The 25,153-nt window shown below is 41.0% G+C and overlaps 1 protein-coding gene across 1 annotated transcript in view; it reads left to right on the top strand.

The window, feature by feature from the left end:
* GPC6 (glypican 6) overlaps nt 1-23,909 on the top strand; it is a 736,111-nt gene extending 712,202 nt beyond the window's left edge. Inside the window, exons 7-9 of the mRNA XM_040653781.2 lie at nt 14,428-14,564; nt 23,099-23,274; nt 23,707-23,909. Coding sequence (XP_040509715.1) covers nt 14,428-14,564; nt 23,099-23,274; nt 23,707-23,909 — 516 coding nt within the window. The remainder of the gene's footprint in view (nt 1-14,427; nt 14,565-23,098; nt 23,275-23,706) is intronic.
* Nucleotides 23,910-25,153: the final 1,244 nt, after the last annotated feature.

Raw genomic sequence — 25,153 nt, 5'->3', positions numbered from 1 at the left:
CAGCCTCAGTGCACCCAAATGATGTGAGACAGACAGAGCCAGCTCTAAGGCAGCTGAGGAGGGAGCTTCTGTTCTGCACTAAGAACAAAAAAAAAGAGAGAGAGAGAGAGATATTAAATGGGAAAAGAAAAAAAAAAAAAGAGTGGGGAAACAAAGAACCAAATGAAATAAAAAAAGAATGGATTTTGTACTGCACTTCATGGCAAGTTATCAGTGCTGTGACAAAGAAAGTGAAACCTTTTCATCTATCCTGCTTTACCTGCAGAATTCTTAGTACCAGTGCTGCATACGTGTTCCTCCTGGTGCTTGCCCGTTTGTGGCTGAAGAGTTGAACTGCAGAGAATGTAACTAATTACTTGGTATTTAGGGCAGAGCAGACAACAATTGCTAGTTCTGTTGGCAAATGACCAGACAGTCAGGTTGTTACTCAGAAATATCACAGCAACCCATTACCACTCAGAGTGCTGACTAAGGCAGAAGAGTGCCAAATGAATGAGCAACCATCACAGTGCCTTGCTTGGGATGGAAATCTCCGTTAGGATTGGATCCTGGTTCTTCCTTGTGGCAGTCTTCCCACACAACAGCAAGATGTTAACAGTGCAGAACAAAAGGCGTGCTAATAAGGGTAATTTTCTTTTCTTTTTCATTGAACACTGTATTTGTTTCATGTTCTTTCATTGTGCATAGAAATTAAATTACAGACAAAATTACGCTGGCCTGTTTCTTTCCACAGGGCTCTTCTTTCAAGCCACACTTTCTGAGCATTTGTACTAACTTCACATTTGCTCCCTTTCCTCTACGAACAGCAGGAGCCCTCTGGGAACCTGCTGATCTTGTATGCAAAGATGTAGGAGCAGTGGATAACAGCAGAATATTTTGTCTGAAACCCACCTCTTTTCTTTCCAATTTTTTTTTTATCCCGAGCATTATCACACTGATATGAAAGACTTCCATTCCTCCACTTTTTTTTTTCTTTCTTTCCTCCCAAATTCCCTGTGTTTACTGTTATTGGCTTTGATGGATGGATGAAGTATGATAGCCTGAGACACATTTGACAGAATACAACTTTGGCCTGCATAAATTACTGTCAGGGAATTTTCACGGAAGTACTGAAGTAAATTTGCAGTGACTAAAAAATGAGATATAAATTATAGCATAATCACTGCTGCTGAGCAGTTTGATGAGTAAAGCGATTAACTGAGTTTATAGTTTAGGTGAGTCCTCACGATTTTTCCTTGTAGTTTAAAACTGCTCTGAGACCTCTGAAGGAAGGGATTTTAAAAAGGACATTGTTCCCACTACCTTGGCAAAAAGCGTATTTCTTTTGTGTCAACATTGTGTCTTCACTCTCACAGGTAATTCGGAGATTGCAGTTTATGATCTTGCCTCACGTACCCATATAAACTCTTATGTGAGGGCAGCTAGGACCTATCCCTCCTGTGCCAATAGCTTCCCAATCCTTTTCTGCTCCATATCACCAAATCCCAGGCTTTTGGGAAGGCATTCTATTTCCTGAATTACCCCAATTAAGAGAATCAGAAATGTAACAGTTCATAAAGCTCTAGATCCTTATGGGATGCTCCTGAAAATATACTTCAGGCAGTGCCCTATATTTTATATATTCAGTGTCAATGGTAGATTTGACTCAGTGAAAGTAATCTCTTCTGTCTGGTGAAGAGCTCCTGACTGTAAAATATCACTGGTTTTATAGCTACAATAGAGAGGAAATGTGAATGTTTCTATTATTAGCTTTATTTCATTTGAGACACTATCGTTTGTGAGGCTGTGTGTTTTCCATTTTGAGTTTTTTCACCCTGTAGAGAAGTTTAGTTTTTATAGCCGGAATTGCAAATTTTCTAGATTTTCATCTCATGTCTTGTGAAATTGCTTTTCTTAAAATCTACTGTCCTCACTATTATAGTAAAAGAAATCCAATTTTCCAGCCCTTGTGACTGTCACCAAATCCCCAGAAGCACAAATTCCAGAGCTTCCAGATTCAGGAGGCAAATACACGGCAGCACTTGTTGTGTTTAAAACACCATTATTTCTGTGGTACATTCATGATGGTGGGAACAGAGCTTGTGATTGCTCGTGTGGCCTTGCATGAGTCCTTGCTGATATACAGCGCCAGATCAAGGTGGCGAATGCACTTTGAAAAAGAGACAAATAAATAACCAGCATGCAGTTGCTTCAATCCTGAGGGGGCTGGCACAGAGGCTAGGCTGCCTTTAAGCTGCCTGCACGCAAGGAGCAAGCATTGATCTTCTGTCCAGCAACTCGCATCCATCAGGAGTGCTAGCTGGGAGGGTGCTGCCCGCCAGCCATGGGCAGCTCTGCAGCAGGTAGCACTCGGTTATACCTGTTTGTGCTCACAGACAGCTGTGACGAGCAGACAGGAAGGGATTGTCTGGGATTTGAGGGAAAGGGAAGAAAGACAAGCGTATTTTGTTGTTCTTTGTGAAGTGAATCCCTGGCTAACTGCTGCAGCTTGATTGCTTTGAGTCCTGTAGCACTGCTTTCCTCGCTGCCCTCATCAGCTTGTAGCAGCAGATGCAAAGCATCTTCTTCCCACACCCTGAGGTGTGCCTTGCCTGGTTTGGCATCCTTGCCACTGCAGAGCCTGCAGGGACCACATGCCACCTCAGCCTCTATAGCCCCTCTGATGCTCTAATCATCAGCATAAATGATTAGAGGAAGGAGCAGGAACAGCCTGATGGTCGGTGCCTGTGCCACCAGTGCCAGCAGCAAACCAGAGGTCCCTGCTGTCACTGCATATGCAGTGCATATGCTGCCTCCCCATTCCCAGGCCATCAGGTGCAGTGGCCACAAATCCACATCCCCCATCTCCTCCCAACTCTGTATCACTTGTCTTACCATCTAGCCCTGTCTTGGTGTTTCTCCTTCATTCTTAGGGAAAGGCAAAATCAGCTTCACATACACAGCTGCCTGACTCAGGCTTGTTCATGTGGCAGCATCCCTGTTCTGAAATAAGTAGACCTGAAGTGCCTGGATGCCAGCAACACATGGGATGACAGGGTGATGGATGGCAACCTACAAACCCTGCCCAAGAGCCACAATAAATACTCAAGCAGCAACGCTAAGTCTGGATGCATGCTGTATTTACCTGCTTGATTTAAACTATGCTATATCATCATGAATGTTAGGTAGACATATCCTTGGAGGAGTGGGGAGGCTTATTACCTAAAGCCATACCAAGGAGGGAAAATAGACTTTTCGTTATAAAGAAGGTACTAGAGATGTAGGAGTAATACTCTGCTCATCCAGCAACTGATTTCAAGTAATTTTCTTGGCATACGATTATTTTTCCTGCATATATATAGTAGAGATATTCCTTTCTCCTCATCCTTTCCCTATTCAGAATGAAAACTCTTCAAGACAGGCACCTCATTCAGATTCACACAGTATGCTGCAAGTGCTCGCTGCTGTGCTCATCCTTATCCACACAAAACTCCTCCATTGGTGTTTGTTCTTTAAATTGTCCTGATTTGATTCTACAGATTGTCTGGCAGGCTGTGTTGAATTTATGGAAGAGACGAGCAGCATACCTTGAATTCATACTGCTCTCTGATTCACTGGGCTCACACTCCAGACTTCAGAAATATGCATGTCCTAGCAGCTTTAGTATCAAAGTGAACAAAAAAAACCTAAAAGGGCTCTATTTCCTGATTCAAGATTGGATTCAACAGCACTCTTGCAAGGATACTTAAATTCATAACATTTCATCTGACCACAGCGGAAAATGGAAAGTCAATTAGTCTCATCAGATTTTGCTGCTTTAGGATAAAAAAATTTTGAGAAAGCCTTATTACTTTGCTGTACTTCAAACTAGACTTAAATTTATCCCTCTTTTAGAATGATCCTTAAACTCTAGCTGTAGCTGGACCCATACCCACTCTCTCTTGTCTCCTGCCTTCCTCTGGCAGTCCTAAAGCAACTGTGTGCAGTTGTTCCATTAGGAGCCAGTAACTGGAGTACTTAACCCTATCATGAAAGGACAGTGGAGTGCTGCTCCACAGCAGCAGTGGATAACCCATTCTCTCCTCAGTAGGAAGGCAATGAAAGTAATTACTATATTGACATGGTAGATTAACAGTACAAGGTTCTGTCTTATTCAGATTGTTTTCCTGATAAACTCTTTTCCTGCTGAGCCCACTGATATTCATACTTTCCTTGCCAAAAAAAAAAAATGGCATTTCATAAACATTTCTGCCTCTGAAAATATTACTCTTTTCATTCTAAATCTGTTGCAGTTTTTAGTTTGGACTTACAGATTTTTACAAATTATATTTGTATGTGCTATAAAACCAAGTCTGTTGTATCATCTCTCATCTATGAAGCAACACTGAAAATGAAACTGTGCTTCTTCCTTGTGTGGTCTGCAAAGAAATTTTGGCCAACAACACATACAGAACTGCATATCAGCACCATCACTGTGCATAATGCCAGAAAGCCTCTATGTTAATTGTTAATTCTTTCCTTACCATATATATTCACCACTTGTAGTAATGCAGGTTTGTGTATTTGGGTTAAAATAATCCAGTATGCAAATATCAAGACAATTGAAATCAAGCTGTGGTTTCAATTGAGATGAGTGAGTGACAGACAGAACTACTAGAGAAGGGAAAGCTAAAGAGAGAGAAAAGGAAAGCTAAATTCGGGCTGAAATGAAAACGTAACTTTGGAAGAAGCAGGAATAACCACATGCATCGATACAGGTTGGGACATGACCTGCTGGAGAGGAGCTCTGTGGAGAAGGACCCAAGGGACCTGATGCACAGCAGGTTGGCCATGATCCAGTAGCATTCTCTTGTGGCCAAGAAGGCCAATGGTATCCTGGAGTGCATTAAAAACATGGTCACTGGGGAAAAGAAGACTGAGGGAGGATCTGATAAATGTCTGTAAGAATCTGAAGGGAGGTGGGAGTAAAATGGATGAGGCCAGGCTCTTCTCTGTGGTGTGTAGCGACAGGACAAGAAGTAATGGCCTAAAACTTGAACATAGGAAGTTCCATAATGACATGTGGAACAACTTCTTTATGGTAAGGGTGATGGAGCCCTGGAACAGGCTGCCTAGAGAGGCTGTGGAGTCTCCCTTTATGGGGATACTCAAGACCCATCTGGGCACCTACCTGTGTGACCTATTGTGGTACCTGCTTTAGCAGGGGGGTTGGACTCAATGATCTCTTGAGGTCCCTTCCAACCCCTGCAGTTCTGTTATTCGTCGAGTTTGGGATGTTCTGATAACACATTATTACAGGTTACAGTGTGAAGAAATGCATCTTGCCAGCTCTAATTTCTTTTCCAAAAGCAGGTGGGTCCCAGCACTGACGCGGGGACAATACCGTCCTCAAGCTTGGGGGCTTTCCATCTTCCTTTCCTTCTGCTTCTTTCTTTCCCTCTGTGGGGGGAAAGGAGGGCACCTACCGATAGGCCTGCACAACTTCATCCAAGGAGGAGGGCAGCCCCCAGCTCCCCCTGAGAGCCGCACCGGGGCAGCATGCTGCTCTGGTTTAAGAGGCCAGGGAAAGTGCTGCGCTTTGGTTAACTCAAGAATTAATCACTTTGCAGCATCAGATGTAGAAGAGCAGGTCGATTACACCTACACTCTCTCAAAAAAAGTATGTGGCTTTGAGAAATGGACAGTGACAAAAGATTTCTGAAGTCCGTAGGCAAGACTATACTAAATATCATAAAGAAGACATCCCTGATATTTTACAATGCTGTACAGTAATTTCAAAATCTTTAGGTGAAGCCAGCATCAAAACTCTACTTGCATACTCTAGCTTTGCATTTTTTTTTAATTTTTTTTTTTTTACTTTGTGTCATTTTTTGGTCACCTCAGCACAGCCTTTTCTCCGTCTCTCTATCTACACTGGGTGAAGAGCTGGATGAGCCTTCAGGCACTGGGGGAGGGCAAAGTCGGAAGCCCAGAAGCTGCTGCCGGGGTAGCCATCATATTTCTGAATCCTGGGTTTTTCTCAAGGCATCAAGTGTCCCCTGAGAGCTGCTTCAGTTTGAAAGGCAATGGAGCTATGTCAAGAAGAAACCACTAGAAGAATTGAAGTTAAATGTAAGGCTACTTCAGCTATGAAGTACAATTATCCTTCTTGCTCTGATATGAAAGGATGTGTCCTAGCTTTTGCTGCCTTTAGAAATCATATGCTTTTCATAGCTGTTGGGATGCTTGAACTACTTGTCTGTTATAAAACAGGCAATTCCCTGTAAACCCTGGAGTCTGAGGAGAAGAAACAGGCACTTCACTACTAGTACCAGATGAAGATTTCCAGGACAAACAAAAGCCAGTATAAGCTTGAAATACTCTACTAGTATTTGTTTACAGTAGCTATTAACATTTTTGCTTGGAACAATGAATGGCTTCTTAGAAAGAATCAGTGCTTAACTGCTAAGCCTTGCCACAGAAAAGCCTCTGGCATTTTATCTAAAAGATTCCAGCATATTTCTGGTACTACTTTTATACTTATCTGCAATAAAAAGCTGATTCCTCTGAGTGCTTTGGATTTGCTTGAATCAGATTTAGGGACCAGCTTTTTAGCACTGCTCCCAGGTATTACAGGAAAAGGGAAAGCTGATGCAAGTTCTTACAGATTTTTTTTTTTTTTTTTTTTTTTTTTTTTTTTTTTTTTTTTTTTTTGTCAGAGTGCTGAAGTTTACGGCAGTTCCTGCTTTCCAAAAGAAGAGTTGTTACTTACTGGGGATGTATGTGCAGTTGTCTTGACTTACCTACTTAAGGATGTGGATGTGCAAAATAAGTCAGAAGTAAGGGTCTGCAGTCACATTTCTGGAAAGGAAAAGAAATGTAGCCCAGTGTGCTTCACCATTTGAAAAATTCCTCCTCCTGTCTTCATAGCCAAAATCAATGTTGAATATGGGAAGTGTTTGGTGTCAGTCTCTGCATGCCTGTAAGCAGGAATGTCCATGGTTTAAAAAAGAAGAAAAGAAATTGTCTCGGTTTGGTGATCTGAGACAGTGTTACGTTCTGTTGAGATCTATGGAGAATGCAGGAGGTAGGGTCTCCAGGTTAGTGTTAAGACAAAAGAAAAAGTGGCAGTGCTGTAAGGCACACACTTGCTTTGATCAAGCTATTTTTGAGCAAGGGGCCACCAGCCCCTTATGTCAGCCATGGTACCTGCCCCTGGAGTTGGCTAACACACGATGTAGTAGCACAAGCATTGCCAGGCCGCAGATGGCAAGGAAATTCCTGTAAGCATTTGTGCAAACCTGTAAGTCATTTTCCTCAAAATGCATGCCATGGGCAACCTGGTTTTCATTAAAATGCATGTTCTAGATCAAAGCTGAATTAACCAAACGGCCTCAGAGATGCATTTTGATCAAAGCTATAAGAAAAGCTGATCCAAAGTTGTACCCGGGACACTTATAACCTGTAGGAGACTTGCACACGTCACTGCAGGCTAGGAGGGATACCTTGAGCATCCCAAAAGGCACAAGAGTCTTAAGTGTGGGCAAGTGAGTAGGCTGCTGTGAATGTAGATGCATAAGTTCAGGAGTATTAGCTCAGGAGCTGAATCCACCCCTAGCTATCTAAAGTTCTATACCTGTTGCTTTGAGAATTCAGAAGGGCCAATAATAATTCTTTACTTCCTGTTATTAAAAGCCTTAACTTTTTCTTGTCAAAGACATGAATAGCCCTTAGAGATAATGAGAGCAAACCCCCCTTTCATTTCACTTTAAAATACTCCAATGAGAATCATCTTGCTCTGGAAAGTTGCCGCGCTCATTTGTTTTATTTCACAAATTACCCAAGCACCCATTTGTGTTTTATAACTGAGATTCAGCGTTAGTTCTTGATTAGAAGAGCTGTCATCTGCTTTTCTAAGCAGAAACATGAATCATGAGCAGGCGGTTATTGGGAGAGCTCTGGATCATTTTAAGCTGCAAAGTCAAATTTTACAAAGGAAAAGCAGGAAAAAGAAAAAACAACAAACGTTTGTTGCACAAGAAGGCCCGGGTGAAATTCTCAGAAGTTGGATGCGCAGAGAAATTATCAATAACCATAAAATTTCACGGCCCCCTTTTTAGATCCGCAGCCTTAACATTTTGTAGGGAAATAAAGCTTTGGTTAACCTTGGCACTGGCAGACCTCATTAAAATAACAGCCTGTCACTTTCGAGTTTAAAATAACAGGGTTGTCAGTTTTATATTCAGCGGAACAATCTACGATTATGCTCTGCGGAAAACAGCGTGCACGGAGCGGGGTTTGACAGCAGCGGGAAGCTGAGCAACACCGCCATCTGCGGGTCCTCGCCGTCTTCTGCAGGCCCTCGCCATCTCCTCCAGCTCCTCGCCGTCATCTCTAGGCCCTCACCGTCTCCTCCAGGTCTTTGACATCATCTCTAGGCCCTCGCCACCTCCTCCAGGTCCTCGCCATCATCTCTAGGCACTCACGGTCTCCTCCAGGTCCTTGACATCATCTCTAGGCCCTCACCGTCTCCTCCAGCTCCTCGCCATCATCTCTAGGCCCTCACGGTCTCCTCCAGGTCCTTGCCATCTCTAGGCCCTCGCTATCTCCTCCAGGTCTTCACCATCCCCAGGTCCGCATTGCCCACACAGGACCTGCTGCTCTTGGCTTCTGAAGAGTACTCCATAATGAAGTACAGGGTTCCTCAACTACTCAGCACTTAAATTTTGTTTTGTGAGGTAACGGGAAAGTGTATGAATGTATGACAAAAATAATTGATATATAGAGCAAATGCAGCTCTGTTTCATTTGTCCCAAGTTAAAGCAGGTCCACTTCACTGCGATATGCAATGTGCACAGAAGTTTTGAGCACGTAATGAGGCATTCCAAACAAAAATATGCACGTAATCTCCCCATACCTATTCGGTGGAGAATGCAAGTGCCTGGAAAAACACTGAGAGAGATCCTTGTTAACAAAATTCAAGCATCTGGATTCCATAGTGGCAGCACAGTTCATCTGCTTATGTATAAGTGCCTTCTGTCTCTGAGACACCTATAGGAAGCTGGCAGATGTAGCAAAGGACATACAGGAGACACAGATCTTCCTTGACGGACAGCCCCTAAAACTGAGGAGTCTGAGTTAACTGCTTTTGATTAAGCCCAGTTTACAAGGAAAATGATATCAATTGAAATATCCAGCTATCCCGCACTTATCTGCTTGTGACATATAATTCTTGCACCAGTTGTGACATTCACATGCAGCAGAGGCATAAACATAACAAGCGGTTACAGACAGTATGTAATGTGTGTTATAAGCCTGCTTACTGAGTCTTTTTAAATTGTTGGCCATTAGTCTTAGAACGCTTTCAGATTAAGCCCCTAATGGACGTAAATACTGATCGATGTATGAAAGTCCTGAGCAGTTTTCTGCTGGTATGGCATAACAGAAATCAGTTCATAATGATTTGCTTGTTCTTGCTACCTTGCCATGTCTGTGACAAAGGGTATGCTCTTCACGATCCCACACACAGCTCAGGCTGTCAAGCTCCATATCCATAAATCTGCTATCAAGCTGCCCGTCATTGTACAAACTCCTCACCCTTGTTCATGAAGGCTGCAAGGATGCTGGGTGTCTGGCTGGAGATGTTAGATACATCTAGGGGAAAACAAGCAGCAGGCAGTGGAAAACATGGTTGTTCATCTGGGAATAATACAACTTGAAGAAGTGACGTTAGTTAAATGTTACTTGTGAAATCAAGTCCCTGAAATTATAACACCTTCTCACAAATATCGACTCGAAACGTCTTCTGAGTGGTTGTACTGCCACATACAACCCACACTGCGTCATCCAGAGTGACCCATCAGAGAAGCAGTGTCCTGTGAGTAGCAAGAAAGTGCTTATTTCCAAGGCATAAAGGATTAACCCTCATTGAGATTTTGTGTTCGGATGTTTCTGAGCATCCCCAAGTAGAAGGCACCAGCAGAAAGGCAAGCTGCATCTCCTGCTGCTATTTCAGAATAAAATCTGCCAAAATTTTTAGAGCAAACCAAAAAAGTGAGATGCAAAAATGTTATTAAGAATAAGAAAAGAAAGCTAATATCTTCTTAACGCAAGCAAGACTTGTATTTTATTCATTACATTGAACCAGGGTTGGTTTTGGACACATCTTTGAATACCGTTTTAGCATCTCATGATGCTCCTCTGACTGTGAGAGCAGAGATTATGTTGGTGGAGGTGATAAAACTGGAAGAACTCTCAGACAGACTTGCCATGGAGAAAGGAGGAGGAAATAAGGGAAATTACTTTAAAAATAAAAATATTGGAGTATCACCTTAAAAATTTGCTTTTTGTCTGATGTTCCTTCTGGGCACACATTGTTCCCTTGCCGAGGAAGCATGCTTCCATTGGAAATTAAACTGAAGCAAATTCCGTAGGAAATTAGCCACCAGCTTCACAAGCACCTTTTTTGGATCTTTCCTGCTTTATAAAACATCATCAGCTCACCTTTAGTTCAGCATGGTATTTTCTACGCTTTTCTGAATTATCTTGGAGAGTTTTTCAAGTTATCCGGATATCCTGAGCTAAAAACAAGGAATTCTAAGGTCTGATTCCTGCCAAAATGATGGGCTTGCTTTTTAGCTCACTCCCTTTCTCTGGAGTTCAAGGTGAGTAAAGAAAACAGAAATGTTGGTCAGCTCTATTTACCTGCTTAAAATTGAGCCTGTGCTGGCAGGATTAGAAGTGAGCTCATAAGTGGTGGTGTAAATTTTGCTGAGGAATTGCACAGCCTGCAACTGCCTTGGTCACAGAAGTCAGTGGCAAAAGTAAGAGATTAACTGTTTCTCAACGTGGGTCATGTAACTGTAATATTTCCAAGACTCTGCATATGATTTTCTCTTTGGAAATGATGCAAACGTTTAATTTTTCTCACCTACGTAATAGCACTTCCCTTCTGTTAGTAATAATGGATAATAGCCAGGCTATTTTAATAGCCACTTATTTTTAATATCCATTTATATAATCCTCAAATAAAATAAAAATGTAACTCTTCGCACAGCTCTTGGTATATACCTTTTCTTATGACAGAACATACTCAAAATAAATTTAGTATCTTCCAAGTAGCTGAGGAATAGTTCAAAATTAATGTCAGGGCAATGTCAGGGATATAGCTGGGGAAAGTCAGGCTAACTGAAACCAGAGATCCGGCTCTCTGTATCTGAATAAATATCTGCCAGAAAAAGTGGGAAGGAAATATGTAAAGTATCAAAATTGCAGACGTCTTGTGTTTAAATGTTTCCACAGAAGTCTAACTGTGCTTGAAAGTTAATCTTTAATTCAGAGCATGGGAAATACCAAGGAATCATTTACATGGCCGCAGATCACTAGGGAGATGCAGTAGTTTGAATTCATAAATCACAGGCGAGCAAGGTTAACTGAACCTTTAGTCTCCTTTATCTCATTTTCAAGGGACTGTACATCTGTTACCTATTTTTTAAATGCTGGTGGTGATCAAAATGATGTACGGTGGGAAACGTAACTGTGGTGACTAGTAAGAGACTTTCTGTGACGATGTTTGAGTTCCTGAAAATGGAGGCACTGGAACCCACAGGCAATAGTTTTGCATATCATGGCATACATTGCATCACCCAAATCTATTCTGAATATAAAGTTATATTATAAACATTTCAAGCTTAAAGAGAGTAGATTTTGGTTGAATATAAGGAAAAAATATTTTATAGTGAGGGTGGTGAGGCACTGGAACAGTTTGCCCGGAGATGTGGTTGATGCCACCTCCCTGGAGACTTTCAAGGCGAGTCTGCACCAGGCCCTGGGCAACCTGATCTGTCTGTGGTGTCCCTGTTCATTGCAGGGGAGTTGGACTAGATAGCCTCCAGAGGTCCCTTCCTACTGTCAGGATTCTATGATTTTATGATCCTATGATTGAAACTCACTGACTACCTGCACATCATAGAGTCATCAAGAGAGGGCTGAAAATGGTAACTTCCCTCTAAACTGTAATCATTTTTGCTTTTTTTTTTTTTTTTTTTTTTTTTTTTTTTTTTTTTTTTGTCAAGTAAATGTCTTCTCTGTAGGCTCTAAAATGAGAGTGACACCTCATGGGGAAGCCTGGAAGATTTAATTAGCTGTGTTTTACCAATGATCATTTGTAAAGATCATCTTTACCAGACATATTTCTGTAACACAAAAATATTTTTTATTGTTAGGAAATTTAATAATGCTTTATCTATATGCAGTACACACATAGAATATGCAAACATTATTTAATATGTTTGAAAGTTACTGGGGAGTGAGATTTCTTATTTTAATTTTCAGAATGTACTTCTGAGGAGCCTGTGCAGTGTGTCAGCTGTGAGAGCCTCTCTCAAACTTTTATTGAATTCTATGAAAATATGAAGTTTTTTTCTCTGTAATTTGGTCCTTGCACAGGCAGAAAGGCTGGGGCAGAAAGGGGAAAATCACTTTCCAATGGGTGTTGACTCACTTGTGGTTCTGAGTGGAAGTCTGAAGTCCAAGAGCACCAACTCTAGTCTGATTATGGTAGAAATCTGAATATAACTCTTAGCATCTGCATTGTGAGTAGCTACAAATAACTTCTAGGCAGCAAGGAAGTTACTGCTCTGAAAACAATCAGAATACTTGTGTAAATGGCTACCCAGGAGACACAATAAATGATAGAAGTCTATCTGCTAGGCTCTTGTATTTCCCAAGGTTACGTGAACGGACCCTCCTTCCTACAGACCCTTTTCACTTCATTTTCAGCAGTTTCTTTAGGGTTTCTCCAACTGATTTCCTCTTCTAATAGGAGTTTACACAGCTCTCTGTGAACCCCAGGAAGAAAATCGAGTGGCTTGTGTTGGTTATCTGCACCACTTATGGCCGTGGCGTTTTTATCCATAGCATGTACAGAAGGGGAGCCAGAGGGTATGCTCTCTGCCTGCTGCCCAAAGACACCCTACAAGGCAGGCATCCTGAGATTGCCCCCTTGCTCACAGTCTGTAAGCTGGGATTTAATGTTTGGCTTGATGAGGCTCCTCTACTGAGAATATAAAGATTTGCAAACCCTACTAGTGTTTGTGTTACAAAACTAAAGCAACTAGAGCTTGGCAAAGGGTATGGAAGAGATTTGTGGGATATGAAGGAGATTTATAGAATGGCAAGAAATGATGTCAACAACTCACAGCCAAATACTGTCCTACTTATTTCTTACGAATGAAAATGCACACAGAGCTTCTGAAATAACATCCTTGGATGTTTCTATCTCCTGGCATATAAAGTGACATTCTACAGAGTTTAAGCACTGCAAAGCAGTGTGGGTCATTTGCTCGGAGAGCTATCATGTCTTCAGAACAAAAGATAAAAGAGATAAATAGCCGAGTACAATATTATACCTCAACAACCTAAAAGCCAATCTCAGAACTGAATGGAACAATGGAAAGCTTTTATTTCTCTTATTTTAAAGAATAAAGCTCAGTGATTTCCTTTGAAAGCTATTCAACAAGCTCTCCTAAATCCTATTATAGCTTAACGTGAAATGCATGTTTCCATAAGAACAACAGTAGCACCAGTCATCCTTTGTAGTCTGTCTTTTGTTGTGTTCTCTATCTATTCTTGTAGATTTTTCCACTCTAGTAAACCAATCACAAAACAAGAACTGTTAACATTTCAGCCAGAGCATGTGCTAAGTTGGTATTGGAAATTCAGTTTGTTACTCCTAGCTGCCTGAATCTTGCCAAATTAAATTATTGTTCAAGAGGGTGTTTATAACATAAAGGAACTGTTCAGATACTGTCTCAGCATTTCCTGAATGTAAAATCTGTATTCAGCTACAGATATTTATCTGTATCTAATAGCAAAGATGGATTTAGTCTCTGCTTGCATGTATACACAAACCTCTTACTGTTACCAAGATCCAAATGTACTGCAATGTATTCAGCCTGCATGTCTTAAATCAGTTGAACACCAGCTCACTTTTTTAGAACCTGCACATCATGCATCATTTTTTAGAGCCTACGCGCACAGATCTAAATATAATATTTATTTAAGACATGACCAAGCCAGCGGGTGAGATATTTCATCTGATGAACACTGTTTAACTCAACTGACATTCAGCAGACTGTGAGGCATATTAATTCTTAGAAAGATGTATGTTTTAGAAAACCTCAGACAAATTGAGAATGGAAAGAGCAAGATGTAAGATGCTTCTTCTTAATGTCTTGCCTGGAAAAAAACCTTCGGTTTTTTTTTGAAGGTGACTTTAATTATTTGCACTCTCTGAACCCGAAGGCACTGTGCCTTGTTCATAAATACAGGAATTTCAATTTTAGCACCTTCAGTCCTTTTAACTTCCACCATCATCTATTACGGAATTGAACAACCTCTTATTTAAAATGAAAGCTAATGCAGCTGATGTTTTTTAACTGGTTTTCCCTTTCGTTGTCTCTTAATCAGGTAACAGACATTAAAGAAAAACTAAAGCTCTCTAAAAAGTTCTGGTCAACATTCCCCTACACAATCTGCAAGGACGAGCGAGTGACAGCCGGCTCGTCAAACGAGGAGGACTGCTGGAACGGCCACAGCAAGGCAAGGTGAGGTGGAGCCTTTCCCACCAGACTCAGTCCAAATCCCCACCAGGCACGAAGCAAAATCAGAAAACAGAGTATTTTTACAAAACAGTTTGTAAGAGTGAAACAAAAATGGGGAGAACAAGTAATTGTCCACATGCAGCTTGCAGCTGAGATTATCTATTGTCAAGGTGCCATTAAAGCTGGAGTATGAGTCACTGTAAATGTGTGCAGCGTGCCAGCATGTGAACACAGAAAATGTTCACTGGTTCAACTCCAGAAGGATAATTTATACTGAGATTTCTGAGAGCTCTTTAGCTCCATTTAGCATCCCTGTGTTGGGACTGACAGCTTGTGAAGCAATTGCACTCTTGGGATACCATACTGGGATGAAGCAGAAAATTGGAATTTTGGCTCTATTTGCTATTGGCTGGCAGAGCTTAGGGTTATTTGCTGCGGAAAATAGAAAAAAAAAGAAAAGAAAAATGAAAAAAAAAAAAAAAGAAGAAGAAGAAAGAAGAAGAAAACTAGCTGTACAGAATGAATGTAACAGTCTTACTCTACATTATCTTGTGCAGAAAGCTTGACCTTGTCTTACTTTGTCAGAGTCACTGTGGTCATCTGCCCTTGTTAGCAATGACTTTTCAGTGAGTTTTAATTGTGAGGCTGATTCAGCTCTGACTGTGGCTGGGCTGGTGAGAGAGTCTCGGTGTGGATTTGTCAGTCGAGAGAGGGGATTATCTGATTAACCGTGCTGAGAAAGGGAGAGAGGAGAAAGGGACCAGCTTGAGGACCATAACAGGAGCAGGCAGGTTTCAGGTCTACAGCAGTGCCCATGATTCTGGGGAGAAAGGAGGTGTTGAGAAGTTTGAGTTTCCATGGTACCACATGTCACATCAGGACACATTCATTAAGAAGAAGTATGTGGTGCTCTTTCTACAAAAGAGCAGTCAAACAAACCTGTTGCTATCCCTCGTTTCCCATAGCCAATGCTAGTGTTTGTACCATGTCTGGCCTATTCCTTTCAGCTCTCTTCTGTACCAAAGGGGCTGGCAAACACTCCAACCTCTGGGGGAGTTCTGTAGATGAGTTTTAAGATTTCCATCCTCCTTTTGCAGTATGTATCTCATGAGAAGCCTGGTTAGTTTCACGGCAACTCCTCAGATTAATGTTCTGAAGCTGTTCAGTACCTCTCTCCTATGCTGAAAATCTTGATTAATTTAACACAAACATATCACTGGATGTGGAATCACAGCTTCAGAGCATCACCTGACAACGCAGTCTCAGCAGACCCAACCAGAGCTCTTCAGTTTTCTATTTTGTACATATTCACAAAGGACATGTGTAATTATTGTCTTAGTAACAGAATTCAATAAATGCTTGAGGTGGAGGGAATAGTAATAAATCAGACAGATACCATAGGATTCCATGGCCTGTATATGAAATAATATTGAAAATGTAATTAGCTTGATTTGCAAAATCACCTTGGTAAACAAGGACAGCTACTGCAGCTTAAAGAAAAACGATAAATGTTTCCATACTCATACTGACTAGCATCTGATAGCAAATGCTAATTTCCAAGAGTGAGGATGGCAAAATCTGGACACTGTGCGTATATCCATTTCTCTTCAGTGTGTCACACGTCAAAAGCACCCCTGTGCTGTACAAAGAGTTGCATTTGGAATTCTGGAGAACGACACAGCAGCTCTTGATGGAAAAAAAAAAGCAATTTAGTCACCTCCTACTTTCCCTAGACATTAGTACTCCAAATGAGACGACAACATGGTGTTGGTGACTGCTGGGAAAGGCGATTGTAGCTTGTTGTTGATGAGCTCTTGTGGCTGTGCAAAGAATTAGAAACTTTGAACTGCCAGATGCACATTGTGCCTCACATTTCATTTTACACATCACCTTTTGATGGTGCCTTTGCAGGAAAGCAAGAGATCACAGAAAATGAAAGCTAGGCCTTCTCCTGAGGGAGGCATTACGCCAAGGTCACTTGTGGTTATTGCGGTCCCCAGGTATCATTCTGCTGCCATGATTAATTTACAGTGACACCAGCGGGGGCTAAATGAAGTTTGCCAACTCACAGATAATCATAGGGTAACAGAGTGATCCATTACAGTGTTCTGGAAGGCTGCACTTGGCATGTTGCTGATCCTCTGTGAAGAGGGGTTTTAATGAGGTCACATCAGGTAGAAACCAGGTCCTGTGGAAATGGGAACACATTCATTTGGTGGACTAAAATCTTATTTTAGAATTTTTTTTTTTAATGACTTCCTCTGATAAAGTGCCTGTGAGAAAGATGCCAAGCAGAGCTTCCCATCATATCTGTATTCATAAATAAAAATTGAGCATAATTTTATGTTTAAATAATGAATGTCTTCTGCCAGCTGTACGGAGGCTGATTTTTTTTAAGACATTTAGAATCTAAAATCATCATTACAACCAGACTTTGAAAATGTAGTGCTTCCCTATCTGCAAACAAATCCTTAGGAACAGTTGATAATTTCCTCATGAATAGATGTTTCCTAAAAATTAAGGAATATTCCCAGAAATTAAGAAATTTAGGGTCTAGGGGGGTTTACGCCAAATCCCAGGAATTATCCCTTGAATAAACAAAATGACTGTTACTACAGTGAGAATGGTAACCAAATCTGCAACTGCTAAGATGCATGGGAGAAGAGCATCGAATGGCTCTGACTACCTCAGCCAACTGGTTTCAACCAACCCACATGAGAGATGGTGCTCATGTCAATAATAAGTAGGTAAGACAATGTGATTATGAACAGGAAAGACAGAGAAAGCTGAAAAATAAAAGGAAAAAGGAACACTACCGTTTTCAATGCTGAATTCAAAATTACAGGGTATTTCAGCAAAATGAACACAGTACTGCATCTCAGCTGGCCTGAAATTTTCTCTTCTTGCTGCATGTGAGCGAGCACCTACTTCCCTTGCAAAGAGCCTAGTGGATTCAGGTGGGATTAAGCACTCACCTGCACAGTGCCTGTACTGGGAATGCCACTCCTTGCTCACCAGCAAAACTTGCAGCGAGAGTGAGCTGAATGTTCTTTACCCAGATAGACAAAGATAACCAGTAAGCACCACTGCTGTAACTGTGAATAAACCACTTCTCGTAAGTGTAAAAACTGACTATTAGCTGACGGCCCAAATTTATTACTGTGGACTCTTCCTTCAAACAAAAAACCGACAGATGAATCATTATCTCCCTCTCCTTTTGACTCCTCAAGCTTTGCTCCAACCTGGAGCAAAAAATTATTGAAAGAACACTGAAAACACCCTTTGAGTGCCTCCTGAGCAAACAGAATTGGACGACGTGATCCAGTTAGCCACACAACCAGTTTTCCACCGCACTTATCTTTCCGGACCAGATGTGACTGCCTACCCCTATCCTAGCCAGGATAAGCCTGTGCTGTATTTTGTGCTGTACTGCTAATGGTTTGGGGCACCTGGAAAAAAATGCCAGTACTGTCAGAGAGGGATGCTGTAGTTAAACTGTAAGCAGTTGCTGTCGTGGTAAAAGCAGTGCCCTGTAAGGCAGGTGTCTTTCAAAAAACAAGGCATTCCTCCTTTCTTGTTGTTATTGTTTTGGTTTGGGTGTTTTTGATAGCTAGGACTTTTATATAAATTACCTGAAAGTTTCATCAGTCATTTTTAGACTTTAAAAGGAAGTAAATACCCTAGAATGTTAAATGGATGTTAAAAAGAGAGGGACACAGAGAAAGAGAAAGTAGTTTTAAATAGGCTTTGTGATGCTCAGGTATGGTATGCCAAAAGGCATTTTCGTTGTGTCTGCTGAGACAAGCAGGAACTGCAGAAAGGCTAAGAGGAATAGAAAGCATTAATATTTTAGAAAACAATGTAGATTACACTAAACTCCTGACATAGCTGAGCAAGGAGCAAACAGCAGAAAACAAACAGCGTTACTCAAATTCTCTGCAGGCTGAGGGCTAAGAAAGCTGATTCTTTTTATTTTCTAGGTGAATGCAAAGAACAGATTTGGCTTCAGGTTGGCTTTCTTTTTTTTACATTTATATTGGGCATATAGTTCTTGTAACGGCCAGGCATACAAAGAGATCATTAACAAGAGCGGAAGCAGCAGTGAAGCTTAAAATTCACAGGGGTGTCTCCACTTACAGAACTGCAGCAAAAGCAGCTGTGTGCAACAACTTTGCCCAGCCAGCAACAAATCTTCTGTCAAGATGCAGTCCCAAGACAAGGCTTCCAATTCTGTGTGACTTAACCCTACCCCGCACACATCAAAATGCTTTTGTCAGAACATGTGCTGTGCTGCTTCTCAGAGACTGTCACTCAAAAACACCTTTGGGCTGCGTGTTTCCATATCCATACCAGTCCTTTAGAGAAGGAAAAACAATTCAAAGATATGCACATTCAATATAGGCTTTTCTACATTTTTTCCCCCTGAGGAAACAGGTCAACTAGTTCATTTATGACAGCAGAACTCAGTTTCACATTCAGACATGTAAATTCACACATTTAAATGTACATGCCTGTGGGTGAGCTTGCAGACAGTAAGAAGTCAGTTGTGTTGCCCAAGCTAGAGCAGTGTGTAAGACAGGTATGGCACAGGAGACTACCTCCCAGAGGCAGGGCAATACCTGCTAGAGCATTTCAAAAAGTCACCATTGTTAAGGTGCCTGAACAAAGCCCCAGTTTCCAGTCAGTGTGGTCAGTGAGGCAGGTTGCAGTTGCCTAAACACAGCTACTGCCATGTGAGATGCTGTCACGAAGACACCTTCATGAAGCTGGCAAATAAGATGTGTATTCAAACCTTAGTGGAGTGACAGCAGGATACCAAGCAGCGTACCCCTTTTAGATAAAGTAGAACTCAACACTCAATTCACTTGACTAAAGAAACATCATTTTAGGTGCCCATCCAAGACCTCCCCATCAAGCCTGTATATATGATGTAGGACCTATGGGAAATTCTTGTCTTTCAGAGCTGGTAATTGGAGAGGTGGAGAAATAACCAAGAGCGCCTCAAATTGCACCAGATGTCTATGTTTGCACAACTAAATCCCAGCAGATGAAATCTAATGAACTAGTCATCTGGCCAAAGACATATGGGACCCCAACATCTGTCCCCACACCACTGATAAATATGCCTCTGTCTAGTGTTGACTAGATCTCATGTTGACCAGATCGAATGAGACTGGGACTCCACTCATAAACACACAGCTGCATTTAGACACACAAGTTTTGATATCTACATAAACCTAAAGACTAGTCTTCAACCTAAATCTCTAATTTTTTTCCTCTTACACTCTGAATGCCAAAAGGCTTATTTGCCTGCAAATTTAAGTATCCACCTAACTTCTAAGTGATGACACAGTAACAGATTTCTTGTGACACACACCCAGGATGGCTAATTTACCCATCAAGGTGAGGTGCACCAGACTGTTCTCATGAGAGGTGAACCACTCTCTCTGTCACCTGGAGAATACATTGAGGGGATAGCTTTACTGGCTGGCTCCCATCCTTTCCCCACCATGTAAAGCACTCAAAACCTAGGTGCATCTCTGCCTAAATTCGCTGTCTGTATTATTCATGCTGGATCATATTGTTCCATGTGCATAACATAAAAACTCCTCTTAGTCACACTAACATGCTTTTAAAATGCCTGAAATTTGGTGAATTTACCTCAGGCTTGATGAAGTGATCTGCATGACACTCTCTGTAGAACTGTGGTAACACTCACCTACCCTAAAAACAGACTTAGATAATAGAGCCTAGATTTAAATGCCTTATTTTATAACTCAACATAAGCCTAGCTTATGTGGAAACTAAGCTTCCCATCACTTCTTATATTTTCCCTATTTAAAAGGAAGTTTTGTCTTATAGATCTATTGTAATGAAGCTGTTGATTTTGTTTCCCTAGCGTCTCATATAAAACCATCGTATGCATTTTCAAATAAGTTGTAAAATGTCTTTTTATGTATAATTTATTGGAGTTTTTCCTATGAAAGAAACTACAGCTCCTCCATGCCAGAAATGTTTTGGGGATCTTCAGATCCTGAGGTGGATACTGGTGGAGGGGCGACAGATTGAATCCCTTTCTGCAACCTAATGGCTGGTACATCTAAAGTTAGATGATCTTCTGAATGACATAAAAACCACACTGATCACAGTGCAAAATATGAACCTAAGTAAAAAGCACTCTCTAAAACTAGCTCATATTCTCTCCATATAAAAAGCTTACTTAAGAAGTCAGTACATTCTTCTTTTATTTTTTACAGTAAGATGAGGAAATCAAACATAAATTAGTCAAAGAAAGCCTGTGAACTGCAGTTGAGAATAAACCACAACTTCTCATGGACTTTTTGCAGTAGAGCACAGATAGACTTCAATATTAAACAAAGAAAGCAATCCACAAAAATGACCAATGATTTCAAATCACTTTAGCTAGCAGCTATGACCATTGCCATTGACAAGATACTGGGCATCTCTTCCAAGCCAGTAGGGCAATTCTTATGTTCTTACTTTTTTAATCAACTGCACCTTGAAGTCACTGATTTACTTCTGGGCTGAGCAATTTATCTGCAGCAGCCATTTCATTTATAGAGATGTGTGACGGATGGAGATGCTGTTTCTTTGCAGCCCAGAGCTTCCCTGAATGCCAAGGTCTCTGTCCTGTTGCCTCTGGGCAGCTCTGCAGAATTCTTTCCAATTTCTATCTTTGGTGATTCATAACACAGCAGTCTGCATTTCTCTACACTAGGGGAAGGGCTCTGTATTCTCACTGTACTTAAGTCTGTACCACAGGAGTCTGGATGGGATCCCTGCAGCATTGTTTTTTCTTGTTATGGTACTACTGAAACATCAGGAAATGCAATTCAAGGTTAGGCATTTTTGGCAGTCATGTTTTGTTCTTCTGTGTTCACACTCCCCCAGGATTAGTCTCATGTAAGCTTTCAAAGGCCACTGGTGACAAATGAGTCTCATCTTGCGATGCAAGTACCTATTATGGTGAGACTAAACCCTTCCCTGGCTCAGCAAAGCAGTCATCATTCTGTGAATCACCAGAAGAAACACAAAAGTGATTTTCCCTTAACCACAACTTCAGTGAGGAAAGTCCTTTCTTTTTTCTTACTTTCAGATATTTATTTCCCAGAGCCAGAAGAACAAAACACAGACACTAGAGCTAAATTTGAATATGGATACAGAGAACTGGGTTGGCATCAGTGTGACAAAGTAAATACTTTTAAAACTACATTTGGTACCAGACATCATGAAAGTTTGCCATTAGTAGGCTAGACCGTGCTATATATCCACAGGAGGTGTCCCACAGATATCAGTAGACTAGCCTGTTTTGTTAGCTAATTACAATGTGGATCATAACCTGATAATGAACAAAGCGTAGATCTACCCCAAAGCCCTCACAACCTAAATATGAGCCAAAGAAATTACTTTAAAAAAAAAGACAGAGAAGAGAGAGCAGGGAAGCGGCAATACAGCATTTTCTCAGGATACCATGCCAGCACAGAGAATAATACCAGTCCTTTTTCAGCCCAGCTGTCGTAAAATGCACAGATAATTTTTAACAGGGAATCAAAGCAGGAAATAAGGTAGCTTTGCAGATGCCTATAAGGAGAGTTTCCTAAGTGGAGAGAGCAGCAGGAGACAAAGTGTGCATATTTAACAAAAGATGATGAAGACTTTTACCGTAGGATGATTGGAGTAATGGACTGATTTTTGTAGGAGAGAGAGATCTGCAAAAATGCACTTGATGCCTGTGAGCAGCATTAGACTGCATTAGCCAAGGTCATAGAAGGGAATGCTGCAGTAATCAAGGAATGACAAGCTAGGAGCCTGAATAAAATTTCAGATGTGTTGATGGATAGCAAATGCCATGCCTTAAATATGTTATGCACAAAGCGTGTGGGATAAGAAAGTATAGCCTGTTTATAAGCAATATGGACCAAATGAAAGAGAATATTGGAGACTGGTAAATTCACGCCACCATCTGTGGGTCTGGATGTCAGATAGGCTGGATATGATGTTCACTATAGCCAAAAAAAGGATGCAAGGAAGGACTGGAGAAGAAAATGAATTAAGTGCCTCAGTTAAATGAGGAGGGCAATAAAGCCTCAAGATTGGCTTCTGAACTGTCCCAGACAAAGGAATTCATAATTTTTATGCACTAAGAAATAAAAGTAGAAGAATGCACTGTTGAATACTTAGTGTACCACTGTTCGTGTCAGTACAGGACGTGTGGTGACTTACTGCTGGCTGGTGAATCTCTTCTATGGATTACAGTCAGTGCACGTGCTGGGGAGTATGTGAATAGTTATGAGTTTGGATAGCTTAAATCCTCTCTGCTTTCCATGCAGCCAGGATACTAAAAAGAGCCTTTAGAGTCTGTAAAATTAAAAACATATTTTTAACATGGTTTCACTGGAGCCATTTAAGAACTGCATAATCATTGTCAGTGTCAAATTGCTTAGCACAGCATTTACTGTACAGTCCCTATTTTGAAAAGTACTGCATTTAAACTAATCTTTCATCCTGTTATATAGATACTTGCCTGAGATTATGAATGATGGCTTGACCAACCAGATCAACAATCCAGAAGTAGACGTGGACATCACAAGGCCAGACACTTTCATTCGACAACAAATCATGGCCTTACGTGTCATGACAAACAAACTGAAGAATGCATATAATGGAAATGATGTCAACTTCCAGGATACAAGTAAGAAAATATTAGCTCTCCTTAAATAAATGTAACTTTGAAATACATTTATAAATCAGTTCCATTTGAATGGTTTTCTTTGGAGTTTGTGCTTTCTGCTGTTGGCAACATACAAAAACTCTTCTTCTGTCCTGTTTTTGTTTTCTTCTCTTGCTTATCGTCGTATCAAATGCATCAAGACACTGAGGGCTTTCCATTATGCCAGCAGACTGCTCCTTTTTCAAAAGGGCATTTCAGCACATTAAGTGCCTAATTAGGTGCATCAATCATGGTAGCTTTCATTTGGATGCTTCGCTGAATGAAATTTACCATCCCAAACACTTTACCAAGGTGTTCATCCCCACCAGGGCATTGGGTGGGACAGGAATGGAGAAAGGGACAACCACTTCAACCCAAAGCACTCACCCTGTTTTCCTCACTCCCTTGTGCCAGGTGATGAGACGAGTGGCTCTGGCAGTGGAAGCGGCTGTACGGACGACATCTGTCCCACTGAGTTTGATTTCATCATGACTGAAGCACCGCCTGTTGACTCAGACAGGAGGGAGGTGGAGGCTTCGGCCACACAACCCAGCCAGACACTGCAGACATTGCTCTTCGCCTTCATCGTCCTTGTACTGCAGAGACAATGGAGATAATCTTGAAGCTGGTCAGAGAAACTGTGTTTTAGCTACAGGAACAGCCAACTTCCTTCTTTTCTTACACTCTTGGACTATGGACCATGCCACAAACACTTGCAGTTTTCTATGCGAAGAGAGCAGTACTGCAACCTGCTTCCCTTTTTGTTTTCCCAAAGAGCACCAGGTGCCAGACTGAACTGCTTCCTGTTTTTTGCAGATGTCTCTGAAGACAATATCCACTCTTGAGAGAATTCTTTCTCAGATCTTTATTACAGGAGACTTTCTAAGCTTCATTTCCTTTTATGCTGCAGAAGTAAAAAGATCTTACAGTGAATTTTTTTTTTCCCTAATGAAAAAAAAAAAAAGAGGGGGGGGGGAAGAAACCAATGAAGCAGTTTTCTTTTTGAGTTGGGCCTAACTCCAGGCTGCTCCCTGTAAGTCTGAAAAATCAACAGAACAAAAGACAAGAAAGAAAAAAATGCAACCATTCTTCACTGACAGCCAGGTTTCATTTAGGAACTTCTGTAGAATAATTCAGGTCATCGGAATGATCATTGCTATAAAGAGGCAGTCAGGATTTTTTTCCAACACAAAAGTTTATCTCAATGGTGAATGTCTTGCAATCCACCTGCCAACCACTTCAGATTGGTGTGAAGGTAGAGAAGCTGAAAAGCAAGTTCTTCTTTTAGTATGATAGTAACTCCACTATCTTCAGTATATCATGTTACAGTTCCTTAGGATTTAAATCCTAATGCCCAGTAAAAAAATAAAAAGAGTAGTAGCACAATTTTGCTTAGCTTCTTTTACTGTTTATCCATGTTGTGCAATTGGCACAGGTTTCCACTTAGCTCACCATCAGCCATGGTGGTAATGCTAAACAACTCTCCTGACAAATCTCCCCTCAAGGGTTTGGGCAGAAAATAATCTCTTGTGATAAAATCTCTTTCCTTTTATCACGGTTCTGACATCAATTAGGGCTTTCTGCTACTATGTTTATTATCCTACCAAGATGGCAGTTCTCTAATGGACTAACAATGGCGACCAGATCAATAGAGTATTTCACATCTAACTACATCTTTCATATCACTTAATTTCAGTATCACAGGGATTTCTTCTACAAATTTCAGAACAAACAAATATATAGTACTGACATGGAGATTTCTTTCACTTTTTTAGTCTTAGTATGATCATCTATTTTTATATATATAAATATATATAAATCACAGATTTTAACTTCTTAATTACAAGCTCAGGGTTGACAC

Source organism: Gallus gallus, chromosome 1, assembly GCF_016699485.2.
Source record: "Gallus gallus isolate bGalGal1 chromosome 1, bGalGal1.mat.broiler.GRCg7b, whole genome shotgun sequence".
Taxonomy (NCBI): domain Eukaryota; kingdom Metazoa; phylum Chordata; class Aves; order Galliformes; family Phasianidae; genus Gallus; species Gallus gallus.
This window is presented reverse-complemented; position numbering and strand designations above follow the sequence as displayed.